General features: G+C 33.8%; 2 protein-coding genes across 9 annotated transcripts in view; one reads left to right on the top strand and one right to left on the bottom strand.

Annotated features, from left to right (window-relative positions):
* LOC149776593 (BBSome complex member BBS5-like) overlaps nucleotides 1-9,822 on the top strand; it is a 55,743-nt gene extending 45,921 nt beyond the window's left edge. Inside the window, exons 10-13 of the mRNA XM_089941067.1 lie at nucleotides 330-392; nucleotides 2,266-2,400; nucleotides 4,650-4,733; nucleotides 7,125-9,822. Coding sequence (XP_089797193.1) covers nucleotides 330-392; nucleotides 2,266-2,400; nucleotides 4,650-4,733; nucleotides 7,125-7,250 — 408 coding nt within the window. The 3' untranslated portion in view covers nucleotides 7,251-9,822. The remainder of the gene's footprint in view (nucleotides 1-329; nucleotides 393-2,265; nucleotides 2,401-4,649; nucleotides 4,734-7,124) is intronic.
* Nucleotides 9,823-13,591: 3,769 nt separating this feature from the next.
* The window catches only part of LOC149776592 (transmembrane protein 177-like), a 37,632-nt gene continuing 35,659 nt past the window's right edge, over nucleotides 13,592-15,564 (bottom strand). For all 8 annotated transcript variants that reach the window (XM_089941068.1, XM_089941071.1, XM_089941074.1 and 5 more), the window contains one exon: nucleotides 13,592-15,140. In XM_089941068.1, the coding sequence (XP_089797194.1) occupies nucleotides 14,849-15,140 (292 nt within the window). In that variant the 3' untranslated portion in view covers nucleotides 13,592-14,848. The remainder of the gene's footprint in view (nucleotides 15,141-15,564) is intronic.

Here is a 15,564-nt window from a genome sequence, read left to right as displayed (position 1 = left end):
CAAAACTTATCAACATTATTTGGTTTGGCTGAAGTTGACAAGAATTTTTATACAACATGCTTGTCAGCTGGTTTACTGTTTGGATTATGATATATCTCAGTTCTAGCAGCATAAGGTAAATGTTTAAACTGTTTATCAACAGTTGAAGTTTTATTGCTTAGACTCATGTTGCTGTTTGAAAATGCCAGGTCTAGAAAGTCTGATAGCAGGTACATTTTCCAATTCCCTGTGACTTTATGTGTTCAGGTAATTTTTTTTAGAACCATGGATATATAACATTTGATATTCTTAGTGGGTGGAGAATACTTTTTAGTTTATTTTTATTTCAGAAATCTGTTAAAGTTAGAGAGTCAAAGTTTGGTCTTGCCCTTGTGGTTGAAAGCACACAACAGGTATGTATTGGGATCAACAACAACAATAAACAGACAAACAAATTGGTGATCTTCATGGATGAAAGATAACTGTATATGGAAATCATGGTGATTACTTTTGAGTGTAGCATTTCTTCTGTTATGCTTAGATAAAATGTGATCGCAAATTCACATGTAGGTTGATGATTGGAGTTTAATGGTGATAATGTACCATAAATATCCAGTGATAAGCCCATACTTGATGATAACACCATGCTTAATGATAAGCCCACATTTGAGTATAAGCCATGTCTGATGATAAGCAGCCCATGCTTGATGATAAAGACATACTTGTCTATGAGCCCATGTTTGATGATGAGAAGCCCATACTGGATGATAAACCTATTTTTAATGATGAGCCCATGCTTGATGATAAGCTGCCAGATGCTTGATTATAAGTGTATACTTGATGATAAGCCCATCTTTAATGATAAGCCCATGCTTGTTGATAAGCCTATGTTTGATGATGAGCATCCCATATTGGATGACAAAACAATGCTTGATGAGCAGCCCATTTTTAATGATAAGCCAGTGCTTGATGATAAGCCGCCCATGTTTGATGATAAGCAGCCCATACTGGATGACAAGCCAGTGCTTGATGAGTAGCCCATTTTTAATGATAAGCCAGTGTTTGATGATAAGCAGCCAGATGCTTGATGACAAGTGTATGCTTGATGATAAGCCCATCTTTAATGATAAGCCCATGCTTGTTGATAAGCCCATGTTTGATGATGAGCAGCCCATACTGGATGACAAGCCAATGCTTGATGAGCAGCCCATTTTTAATGATAAGCCAGTGCTTGATGATAAGCAGCCAAAAGCTTGATGACAAGTGTATGCTGGATGATAAGCCCATCTTTAATGATAAGCAGCCAATGCTTGATGACAAGTGTATACTTGATGATAGGCAGCGTGTGCTTGATGATAAGCCCATTTTGTACACAGTGGTAGCAAATATGTATGTAACAATGTTTTGGTCCAATTGTAATTCCAACCCCTATACAGTAATAAAATATTAAATTAGAAGAACATAGATAATGTAATGAAGTAGAAGAGAAAAAACACAGTGCAGAATGGACAGAACATAACTGGATTACAATCATTTAGACTACAGTGTTTCTTGTTGCAGCTTATCATTCAAGATGACAAATAACCAATTTCTACTAGTTTGCAATGAGATATCTCCCCATCTCTGTACACTAAATTTAAAAGACAGCACTGATTATTATGGGCTGTTTGTCTGGACTTGATGTAATGTATCTGGATTATTAAGCTTCCTTGACTCTTGGCCAACATGGTTGGACACTGGTATTTTTCACTATACATTTTACACTGAGAGTATTTTACAAGTTTTCATTTTAAACTAAATGGATGTAGCAAGTTGAATATCTACCATTTGCAGACTTGGGTCAGCCCAACATTTATATCAATCAACTCAAGGTCTACACTAATATTTGGTTTAGAAAAAATTCTAACTTTTTTCAGAATAAAACTACAGATTAGATAAGAAAATAGACATTATTGTATAGTTGAATGTTCCACTATGCCTTTGTTATATTTCATTATAACCTCTTTTATGATATGATTTAATATTTTCACTAGTGTTGTGTGTGTCTGTGTGTGTGTGTTATGAATTAAAACAGTATATATAAAACAGTATAACATTTAGGATTTCATGTGATGAAAACAATATTAAAATATTTAAAAATCTCTGATCCAAGTTTTTTCCTAAATGTTGCCTGAAAAACCTAAAGTCTGTGTAATAACATAGTAAAATTTTTAAAAGGAAATGTTACTTGAAAGAAAATTGTACGTTAATGATATCCCTCCCCCAATGTTTTTCTTTTCTTTTCAGAGTGGAGGTTATGTGCTGGGATTTCGAATAGACCCCCATGAGAAGCTCCAAGCCACAGCCAAGGAAATTCAGAGTTTGCATAGAGTTTACAGTACTTGTCCAATATTTGGGGTGGAATTTGAGGAAGAGGAAAGGGTAACAATTATAAACTTTTCTTTCAGTCAGAATATTGGAAAATTTAAGAAACCTTTTAAAATAAAAATAATTTTTCTTCTTAAAAAAGGGGCCTTGAGTGGCCGAGTGGTCTAAAGCGCTCTCCCATTACGGATCACTGCCATCTCACCTCTGTCTGCGTGGGTTCGAGTCTCGGATTCGGCTAATGTGGGTATGTGAGAAAGCTTGCCAGTAGCTTCTCGTGGGTCGGTGGTTCTTTCCGGGGTTTTCCCGGGTTCTTCCTCCACCATTAATACTGGCCGCCATGTATAGCCTATCATGTGCTGAAAAATGGCGTTAAACCCTACAACAACAACAACAGTCTTCTTAAAAAATAGGTTTCAGGGAGTATGATTGTGAGAAAGCCAAAAAATCTGAGATTTTCTTTCTCACTCTGCGAGATACTACATGTATGAACTTCTTAGATGAATATTCATTTGTAGGACTGGTTTGACCTCCTATTGGAATATTTGCTCAGTCATTCTTGACTCGAAAAATATGTTAACTGTGCATGTAATTTGAGTTTATACTATGAACTAAAGTTACCTGCCACATTTAGTGTAACAATAATATTGCTTATTCACTCTTCAGGTAGGTGTTTCTGTGCTTGCATTGATGTGCTTGGATCGGACATCATTCAAAATAAGCATATATGTGTGTGCACATCATACAGTGTAGAGTTATTTAGGTTGGACTTGTTCATATATATTAACCATGCACTTTGCAAGCACATCACTGTTTCAGCTTTTTCTCAGGTGGACTAGACCCAGGAAATACGTTAATTAAAGTTAGGTGACTGTTTATATTATAGATTTGTTTGGCAAAATCTCAACTGGACATAGTTTATGTTCTGAATGATACAATACAATATCAGCGATCTGCCTGATATTTAAAAATTTGTTTGGCAATCCCATTTATCCAAAATTACATCGATTCACTAATACTCGCAAGTGCTTATTTACATGTAAATTAAAAACGAGATTGCATTTATCACAGGCCATTATATATGGCAAAAGGTTCAAGTTAGGGTATTGTTGTAGGAAGAAAACTAAGATATACTGTATCATATAATCTTGAAATTTTGCTTGTACTTAACTCTGTTTTCTCTTCATCTTGATAGAGATTAATATTTAGTACTATGTTCTAGTTTTATGCTTTGACCCTTTATTTGAAGAACTGAATGAAATAATTCCTATGTTAATACAAGATATATTTTATCATGTGGTACAAAAACATTATATTTTAGCTCACTCTTCAGCACAATGGTCCATCCCCTTTTTGTAAATAAGCCTCACTTTTGCAGGCTGATTATATATGATATCATTGACTTAATAGAGTGGTAAGATTGTGATGACCTGAGGGGCTGTTTATTTAGTATGTACGCATGGAGGGGGGTTAACCCAAATGCATATGTTTGCATGTGAGGGGGGGTCTACTGATAATGTACATATGCATAGCAAATGGGGGGATGAAACCTAGATAATAGTTTGTCTAATACATAACCTGTTTGACTAGGTTAAGCTGGTGGACACTAGACAAACTTTTTAAAGTTACGCAGCTTATTTCTTTGATGCAGCCAGACATTCATCATCTCTGGACTATCTGTTTTATTAAACACGCTAATATTATTAATCCTTGATCATTTCTGCAAAAATTAAATATAGGCTGCTATACAGAATTCAGGGGTGGGTGCATCAGGCGTACATACACACGAGTGGTGGTGTAAAAAGGTATGCATATGTAGAGGGAAGGGGGAGGGGTCAAGCTTTGCCAGATTTTTGCGTACGTACTAAATGGATGTCCCCTAATCCATCAAAATAAATTACATTTGTGACATTATGTAAACTATATGACTATATCTGACCACAAAGCAAGTTCAGTTCAGCAATGCATCACTGAGGGTTTATCAGGGAAGTAAAAGTTAATAACTTCATTGAGACATGAATGGTATCAAGTCCGATTTCTTCAGTGAAATTCATTTCCATGTCTGAAATGTAACATTTCTATTTATATGTCCTATCTCAAAAAGTCCTCATTTTTGTTGCTGCAGGTACAACTTTTGTAGGCACACACAATCAAGCATTGCATGGCATGATGGGAAATCTTATGTTTTAACATTTGAAAATATTAGGATATATTTTTCATGTAACAATATGGGAATTAAACAAATATGAACATTATTTTACAATGAAGTATATTTAATGAATTATTAATTATTCTTCTTTTCATAGCCTCAAGCATTAAATGAGTTGACAATAGAGAAAGTGCAGGATGATGTAGAGATTGAAATAGAAGGCCAGTCTGATGCCTTTGCGGTTTGTACACTAGTTACCTAATATAACCTACTTTCAGTATTTATACTAGTTAATTATTGCCTACTTTGGGTATATTTACTAGCTAATTATTGCCTACTTTCAGTATATTTACTAGTTAATTATTGACTACTTTCAGTATATTTACTAGTTAATTATTGCCTACTTTCAGTATATTTACTAGTTAATTATTGCCTACTTTCAGTATATATACTAGTTAATTATTGCCTACTTTCAGTATATTTACTAGTTAATTATTGCCTACTTTCAGTATATACACTAGTTAATTATTGCCTACTTTCAGTATATTTACTAGTTAATTATTGCCTTATTTTGGCAGTCTAAGCTAGTATACCATATCATAATAAAATTATAAGTTAATGACAGTTTCATGTCTAATTTTGAGTTTAAATCAAGGTAATTTTATGTGGACTGAAAGAGACAAATACGTACATTTTGTGATCAACTCTTTCATTTTTATTCTCATTTCAAGTGAAAGTATCAAATGTGTTGAATAATTTTTTCTTTCACAAAGGCATGCTGAGGATAGAAATTACTCAGCGCACATCATAAATTTAATTTCCAATGACCACTGTTATTAGATCCTATATATTTAGAACAGTCATAAATTAGTTAACTCCCTAACCCTGTGACTTTTCTGTTGTGCATGGATGTCAGTGTCAGACTTAACTGCACATTTGGTATTCACAAAAGTGTTGTGATAAAACTGCCACTTAAATTAACACACTTAACAGAATGTTATACTTAAAACACATGCAACTTACAACTGTCCATAGTGCAGTAGAAATACAGCTCATGATAATCTGTGAGTGAATTCCAAGTTTCTGTAACCTGATTATATATTTTTTCATAACAACTTTAAAAATTGTGTAATTCATTAGCATCTCGTGTTCAAGTTCCACACGGGACACAATTAAGGTGATTCAGGTGGTACTCGCATCGTAATATGATTTGGGAAAATAACATTATAAACATAAATGTGCATTTCCACTTTTCATTTAGAAATAAAGTTTCCTGTATTGTGTCATAAAAGAAGTTCTTTGCAGTGGGTTTGCTTGCATCATGAAATCAAAATTGTTACATTAAGCAGAACTATAGATAATATAAACTTTATGTTGTAATTTTATTATTACCTCCTAGACAAAATTTCTTGGAATAAGATTGGTCAATTATGAGGATCTACAATCCAATATCTCTATTAAAATCCTTCTAGCAGGGTGTAAGAACTCCAGCAGGGTCATGACTAGATCATATGACTTAAGGTGGGGTGTAAGTAATTTACAGGATGACTGGCAATGCACAATGGGGTGAACAAAGGTAGCATCCCTTCTAAATTTTAAATTAGATATCTAATTTATGATCTGAATATATGAAATAATTTCATTTTAGAAATTAGTTATTATATGGCTTATTACTCTTTTAAATTAACCCCACCACCACCAAAGAACGCCATGTTTAATTAATGCTGATTCATCAGCCATTTAGCAGAAAGTTTTTCTGCAGCCAAATGGGAATAACTTAAACAATTATCTGCAAGGCCAGTGATTGCATCTGATCGATTCTTATGTTATTCTTTCAAAAATAAGTTTATGTATGGTTTATAAGGTCAAATATTTTTACTTGTTAAGCTGATTGGGGTGAACACAAAATGTTAATGACCAGCTTGAGTGCCACACACCCATCATCTTTGGCTGAGGGTATGTGGGGTTCAAAATGGTCATAATTGGCTGAGGGTATGTGGGGTTCAAAATGGTCATAATATTCATACATCCTGGTAAACTAACATGTAACTAATTGTGTAGATGATGAAAATATTCATTATATTTTTTTGGTAAGATAATCAAAGATTAGTTTTGATTAAGATTAGTTTGTCTAAACTTTGTTAGAGTTCTAAGATCTTTTTTAATAAAAACCTTGCTGCCAATGTGGCTGAATCTGGGCGTGTTTTGTTCTTGTTGCTGGACTTTGCACATGGACTGGAGCCTTGTTATAACCAATACATCACAGGTTTTCAACATTTCATCGCAAATTTATTTGCCTATGGGCAAATAAATTTCCTTGCTCTTTCAAATGTCAGTTTAAGCATTTTAAATAAATGACAAAATGTAACAGATCCTTTCATAATTACTGTATTTGTCTTGCTTTAAATTAAACCACCATCTAGAATCAATGCATTTTTCAAGTAATTCTTCATGTACAATGCTAAAGGTGGGAAGTTACCTAACGGGATAAATATGCATTTTGGATACCTGCTTGCCCCAGCAAGAATGGATTTGCCCTGGGCAATGGGAAATCGTGATTTTGAAGGTCTGCACCATATGAACATTACTTTATTCATATTTTTTAAAAGTACTGTTATACTTATTTTGACAGGCATACTTTGCTGATGGAAATAAGGAAAAGGACAGAGAACCAGTATTCTGTCCAGAACTTGGACTAGCAATAGAGAAGCTCAAAGATGGATTTACAATAGCTGGACTCTGGGATGTGTTACAGTAGCAGAAAATATTTTTCTCTGGCTTCTTGCAGAACTGTGATTTACTTGGGACTGAAAATAATGATTACGATTAGCATGTTCGTCCAATCTAGTATACATTTGATTAAACTCTGCCTGCGAACCTTTTTCACTGCTTTGTAAATTAAATAGGAACATGCAGTGGAAAATGTTGTTTTAGCCATTCCAGAAAACGTTTTGCATATAGTCAAACCCACTTATCTCGACCTTGTTTATTGTTGATTGAGTGTTGCTTTTTCCATAGTTATCAGTGATTGGAACAAATTTATTTTGTTGTTTAAGTTTCGTTTTCTGCAGGTTAATCATAATTATATGCATTACTCTATTCTGGAATTTGTGCATGTTTAAAATAGTACAAGTTTTACTTATGCGTAATTAATAAAACACTTGGTGAGAGGTTTTCATTTCCCATGAGTAGCCTCTTTCCCTCAGTAGCCTAATTAAGGGGTTTACATTTTGTTGTCTTGAGGCAGCCCAAAATCTAGACCAGTAAATGCTGTAACAACTAAACAGCCACATGTTGCTGGACAATGCAAGTTGTGGTTAATTGTTTTAGTTTACACATGTTGGTTGACACTGGATTATACAGTACATAAAACAAGACTTCCATTTTTTTAATAGAGTATTATGAATTTATTCAGTGTCCAACATCACTGAACTGGATCTTTTTAAACTAAAAGATCTTAATAATAAATATAAATTATTTTGATCACATCTGTACATCTCAATAACCATCTGAATGAAGAAAAAAAAAGATCATTTCATTTAGTCATTATAGGTGAGATGGGATGTTTATTAATATTTAAAAAAAAAAAATTCTGATTCTATCTTCAGCCGGTAGAATTTGAAATAGTGATGTATAACAGGGTATCAATATCCATTAAATAATACCTGTATTTTAGATTCATGGCAGCTGTAGGCACATGTATATTGTATTTCTTTCCTGTCTACAAAGACACAAGCAAACCCATTTCATTTACATGGGGGGGTGGTCAGGTTTAGATAAGTTCATATTTTTTTTCTTCAAGAGGTAAGGTTACATTATTTACTGATAAATATTAAAACTATACGTTCACTGCAAAATATACATTGACCAGAATTAAAAGAGAAAATAGAGTACATATTGTACCTTTATTTCAGGGAGTGCACATACATGTACTCACACAAGTAATTAATTAACAACACTGATCTTTTTATATTGTCTACTATGTAGAACTGGAGTCAGAATTCTGTCTAAAAAGTTATTAAACCACAACTCTTGTTATTAAAGTAAAACTGTGTACAAACAAAGCAATTATTAATCTTAAAACTACACCCTGGTTTGTTGGCCATGCTCCAATAAACCTAAGAGTAAGAGACAGGAATAAACGTCAAGGACAAATTTAAAATAAATTATGTTACAGGTTTTTATGAGCCCTGATATTTTGGGACCCAGTTATGTTGACAATCCCACCCCCCCAAATGAGATAACTGGGTTTGGCTGTTTGACTGCATAGTTCTTCCATGGCATAATGGAAACATGGAGCACAAGTAAAAGTATGATTAAACAAGACTGTACTCCATCCTACAATTAGTACAACTATATTGACTAAGTTGATAAAATTATTAATCCTGTTTATTTTTTCAATATTTTCTAGTGCACGGTACATCAACAGACCTGCCAACTCTTACGATTTTGCTGTAAGTCTTACAAAAATTACCCTTAAAATACGTACTTGAGGCATACAAGCAAAAACTATGGAAAATGTTAGTTGCCAAAAAATCTGGATAATCGGTTTATCCATGTTTGATATGGATCTGGGTTTCATATTAAGATTAGTGAAATCAGTAACGGAACCAGACTAATTTTACAGCAGCACCCTAGACGCTTTAAACTGCACTTATTTGTTCATGCAAAGCGTCTGCGTGATCAAACTGTTGATTATAAAAAAATTAAATGGCGTCCAGAAAGCAATGCATGTTTAAGACAAAATGGGAAAAAAGCTTCTAAAAAGTGTTAAAAATTAACACAGCAGAATAAAAATCATTATTCAGATTCTTGTGAATAAAAGCTGGAAAGGACAAAATTGCGTTTATTGGACATCATGTGCCAATTTGAGTATGTGTTGTGGCGGGAGATATGATTGCCGTCATAATGTGAAATGGAAAAAGAATTACATCAAGTTGAGAGATAGCAACAAGCCATTGAGTTGCATAGGGTTCGGAACTAATATTTGTGCAACTGTACTAGTGGTAAATAAAGTTGATGCGTACTATACAAACTTTTCAGTTGAACATAATGTTTATTGTTAACTTTTAATTGCATTTTCCAGCTTTACAATAGTAGTTATTGATATTTTGTTACAGCTTACTGAAAACTGGTCAATCTTACGGAAAAAAATCAACTGCCTTACTGAGACAGACTCGTCAGGGTTGGCAGGTCTGCATCAATATCTGCCCAATGTTTTAGACAATTAAAATAATTATTGTTCAAATTTATTGTATTTCTGGTAACTTTTTTGTCTGTTATATCGATGTCAGATAAGCATAAGTGATGGTAAAATTTGTTTCAAGTTATTTGTTACTTGTTTTGCTTCTTTCTGATATATGTAAACTATATATGTTCATACATAGGAAATGGGATCTAAACATTGGGAAATAGATCTAAACCAAATTTTCTGTAAAATCTGGATAAGAAGCACGTGCACTATCTGTTTAAATAGAGAACCTCACTATAGTATGGTAGATGGGGTCAATAACTGCTGACCATGTATGATGGCAGTTGGGGAAAAGAACTGCTGACCGTGTTATTTACAAAACTGCAGTAAAGCAAGAATTATTGAAAATTTGATGAGTGATAGGGAAGCGGGTAAAGATTGAACAAAATGCCATTCAAATGTATGGCAAATGTGTGACTACCTGCAGTTTATAATCAATTAGGAGGGAGATAACCCCATGCAAGATGATAATTAATAATTGCTGTGTGAAAACATTATTTATGAGCTGTAAACTATAGGTATCTTAAAGCTGAACTGAAATATTTGTCTGTGTTTATCATCATGGCTGATGTTTTGAGTAATGTAAAGAAAAAAAAGAATATCTAAGACAAACATGAATCCCTAGCAGGGAATGACATTCTACTAGTCATAAAGAATTTCCAGGATTCAAATAAGACCATTAATCAAAAATAGTTTCCAGGATTCAAATAGAAGACCATTAGTCAAAAAGAGTTTCTTGGATTCAAATAGAAGACCGTTAGTCAAAAAGAGTTTCCTGGATTCAAACACAAGACTATTAGTCAAAAAGAGTTTCCTGGATTCAAATAGAAGACCGTTAGTCAAAAAGAGTTTCCTGGATTTAAACACAAGACCATTAGTCAAAAAGAGTTTCCTGGCTTAAAATATAAGACCATTAGTCAAAAAGAGTTTCCTGGATTCAAACACAAGACCATTAGTCAAAAAGAGTTTCCTGGATTCAAATATAAGACCATTAGTCAAAAATAGTTTCCTGGATTCAAAGATAAGACCATAAGTCAAAAAGAGTTTCCTGGATTGAAACACAAGATCATTAGTCAAAATGAGTTTCCTGGATTCAAAACACAAGACCACTGGTCAAAAAGTTTCCTGGATTCAAATATAAGACCATTAATCAAAAATAGTTTCCTGGATTCAAATATAAGACCATTAGTCAAAAAGAGTTACCTGGATTCAAATATAAGACCATTAGTCAAAAATAGTTTCCTGGATTCAAAGATAAGACCATTAGTCAAAAATAGTTTCCTGGATTCAAAGATATGATCGTTTCTTTTTAACTGCAGAGTATTTAAACAATCTTTGATAGTCTGGAGAAACTTCAATATGCCAAATTTGGTAACAAACTCTTTTCTTGTATTTGAGTGAACATGTTCACAAGATTCATATAATTGCAGAACAAACTCTTTATCTAGATCTTTGAGCATAAGCTGCGATCATGGACCTGATAACTTGTCTCAGACAATGTAATATTTCTTTGTGAGGAAAAAATGAAATTAATGAAGTGATATTGTTTTTCACACACACACACACACACTGGGTTAATCTATTCTAAGTAGATATATTGGTGGGTAGTCACTTGAGTACCATTTTATTAAAATCCAATTAAATACTGCAAGAGGTCTTTTATTCAAAATCCTCTGCCACCATTCAGAGGAGTGATAACCTGATTTTTTAAATGACTATAGTTGGAGGTCACCTGAGTACCATTTACATTAGATATGGCTCTACTGTTTTTGTGACAACCTGATGTTCATATGACCGTCTATTCAAGAGTGATCATGTCAAGATTTTCAGGATGGCCATCATGGCAGACATATTATTCATGAAATATGTTGTGATTTTTTATATTAAAAAAAGCAATATGGCCATCTATTTTGGAGAAGTAGTTTTTAGAAGATTATCAAAGTTTGGAAGGTCATATTGACATCATTGTCAGACAAACTACATATAGTGATAAGTATTTTAAGTGAAAAGCACATGTTGATTTGACCGTCGCTTAAATAGGAATAGTGATAGCAAGATTTTTAAGATGGCCAGATTGGCATCATTTTCATTAGTACCAACCAGATATGATAATAAGTATATTTTTTGGTGAGAAACCACCATGTAGATATGGTCACTCTGGAAAAGTAATTCTAAAAAGATTTGGCAACCATACTGGATGCACCATTTTTGTGTAATACCAAGTAAACATCATAAGTTCTTGGTGTTCTCTTGAATTTAATGACATTTTTGAGTACATGATAGGCTATACTTGGTGGCCAGTATATATAGTGGAGGAAGAACCCAGAAAAATTCTAGGAAGCACAGACCTATAGGAAGCTACCAGCAATCTTTCTTACATACCCATGCTGCCCAAGCCTGGGACTCCGACCCAGATGCTTGTGATCAGTGCAGGTGAATACTTTAAACCACTCTGTCACTGGGGACCCTCACATCACAAGCCTTTTAGTGAAAACCTCCATGTAGAAACAAACATCTGTTGAGGAGGAGAAGTAGCAAAAGTTTTAACATGTCCACTGGCAGCAATATAGGAAGTCAGATTGGCACCATTTTCAATCAAGACCAACTAAACATCATCATAAGTTTTTTTAATACCGAAAAAACCCAAGCCAATACAACCATCCAGTATGAGAATTAGTGACCAGATTTTCAACATGACTGCCATTCTGGCCATATATGACATCATATTAGTATGATTTTGATTGTATAGAAAACCCCATGTCCATTCAACCATCCATTCGGGAATAGCAACACATATTTAAGATGGCCATACTGAATATTGGAGATGCACCATTTTCATTTAGGACCAATTATACATCTTAAAAACTCTGTTAGTGGAAATCCTATGTACATTTGACCTGCTCATGTATAGTACAGATCTGCCACCTTGAGAGGAATGAAAATCAGGATGCCAAAGGTAAAAATCAGGCTTTTGGAGAAGAAGAAAAAACAGGACTTGTGTTTGCAACCATATATTGACAAATATTTTTAAAAACGAACAGTCATCCACTGTCTTATGCTAATTACTTAACAGGAAATACTTGTGCTAGTCATACCATGAAAATCTATAATTTTTCCATTTTCATCTCTATGCTTATAATTCAATTAACACACTAAATATCAGCATTAAATATTAGCATAAAAGACGAAAATGGTAACATAGACCTTCAAGGTATGACCAGTGTACACCTCATGGAATTTCTGCATCACTTTTGCCCTCTTAAAAAAGGTGCAACCATCATGAATCCAAATGTATTTCTTTTTGCATTTTCAAAAAATTGGAATTTTGGGTGAAAAAAATTAGAAAAACAGAATTTTCTGAGTTTTAAACAAAAATTCAGGATCCCAAATACACTGGGGATAAGTGGCAGGTCTAACAGTAGCAATAACAGGTTTTCCAAGATGGCTGCTGTGGTGGCCATATTGGATGTCTCAGAGACACCAATTTCATTTAATGGGATGAATGTGTTTTTCAAGTTTTGTGCCAATCCTTAGGAGGAGTAGTGATAAACTTGTGCTACTGGAAAAAAGACCACTGCTTAAGTTCAACTGGTCTATGACCAATATAGCTGAAATTAATGAGCCTAGACACAACCTTGCTAAAATGAAGTGATTTATAGCAAGGTTCCCGTGTAACAGGAGGTTACATATGGTTAACTTTAAAATATGTTTATCAACAGTGGAATATATCAAAATGCAACCAACTGTAGTTTTGATATTTAGACTTATCAAGCAGATTCAACATACTAATATTTAAGACAGGAAATATAGCAAGACCAAAATGGCAAAAGTGCAACAAAGTAAATAAATCCTGTGAAGCCATTTATTTTCAAGCACACCATATTTTGTAGTTATGCCAACAATGATAAAAGACATTTTCATGATTATCTAAATGAGTACATTTGACCTTTGTTTTTTTATTTTATTTTGTACATGTGATGCATTTTTGCTATAAAATACCTGAAGGCATGTTGGTACATGATTATGTTTATGTCTGCATCTGTAATCTCTACTTTACAGTACTTAATGATGGCTGGAATCTAAATTCAGGCTGAAAAGATTTCTTTCAATAGCTGAGGACACATTCAAAATTCAGCAGCAGTTTATGGAAGTTAGTTCCCCAGGGAACTCCTGTACAATACTGATTCCATTGAAACTCAACTTTTTGAAGTTCATCTGCATACAACACCAAAAAGTATATCTGAATAATGGAACTTTAGTATAAATTGAGAATGTTTAAATATGCCAGGGTTCAGTGGAAATCTGAGTTGAGAGAATTGGCAGAAATATAATTACCTTCAGTGGAAAAGAACAAATGTGACCTTCAGTGGAAACTGAGCATATAGATTCAGCAGAACTTAAGTGGTATACTGCTTGGAATTACAATTAAAAGATAATTTTTGAAGATAGTCACTCAATACTGTATCAGCATATCATGTTAATATGACATAATTTCTAAGATGGCTGCCATATTGGCCATATTGGATGCCAGACTGGCACCTTTTTGTTAAATAAAACTATGTTGATATGACCATCCATTCAGGAAGAGTAGCAGTAAGATTTTCAAGATGTCCACTGTGGTGACTATATAGGAAAAATTAGACACCATAACAAGTTCTTTTAGTGTAAAACCCAAATTTGATATGATTATCGATTCAGGAGGGTTAGCAATAACAAGATTTTCCAGTTGGCTGCTGTAAAAGCCATATTGGATGTCCATGCAGCACCATTTTCATACAGGACCAGAGACCATGGAATGAATGTGTATGTATAGTTTCAAGGCAATCCTCCAGTTAGTTTAGGAGGAACTGTGATAACAAACTTGTGCTAACTGCCTGCTGACTGACAGACAACAGACCATCCCATAATTTTGCCTGGTTTATGACCATTAGAGCTAAAAATGTATTCCAAAATGTATAATATTTTATTAAGTGTCAGTTATTTTGTGAAATTATTAATGTCTCTATGTATACCTTACATGTTCTTTCTTTCTGATCTATTACTGTCAAGAACATTAATGTAACTAACATCTGTGTTATTTCACCTAGTGAAAATTAATCATTTCACTATGATTTGCTTGCATCAGTCTCTTTCTTCACTTCCTCTCCTTCCATTGATTTCAGTATTTGACTTACAAAGGCCTTCCGATCAATTAATGGTACATGTCGATTTCTAAAAGTTCCAACAACCTCATTTCCCCGAGCAGTGTATTTTCTCTCAAAGTCAGGGCCCAGCATTTGTCTCATACACACATTTCTTTTCAGAATTTTGTCATAGAACTCTACACCACCTTCTGCCAATTCTTTGCTGATCTCAGCTGCCTTGCGATCTGCTTGTTGGTCCAAATGCCAATTGTACCTACAAATTTTAAAGTTACACAGGTGTAAAAGTTCAAATAATCATGCAGAAAATGGAAAATGTATGACAAATTTGGAGGACACACACAAAAGAAAAGGGATAAATAAAATACAAGATGGTATATAATGTACCAGTAGTGGTACATAATACTATTTACTTTTATAGTTACCTAACCTGTGCTGCATTATCATTTTTTCCTCTTGGATACTTGCCTGTTTACATATTTTTTATCGATTTATCAAACGATACATAAAAACATTTACTATATAATTCACAAGTCTAACTGTAAACAATTAGTCTCTCCGCTCAACCAATGTAGGTATGTGAGAATGCTTGGAAGTAGCCTTAAGCAGGCTGGTTGTTTTTCCATGTGTCTTCTTGCGTTCTTCCTCCACCAAATATACTGGTTGCCATGTAAAGCCTA

Source organism: Sinohyriopsis cumingii, chromosome 18 (genome assembly GCF_028554795.1).
Source record: "Sinohyriopsis cumingii isolate HCF-2022 chromosome 18, ASM2855479v2, whole genome shotgun sequence".
Taxonomy (NCBI): domain Eukaryota; kingdom Metazoa; phylum Mollusca; class Bivalvia; order Unionida; family Unionidae; genus Sinohyriopsis; species Sinohyriopsis cumingii.
This window is presented reverse-complemented; position numbering and strand designations above follow the sequence as displayed.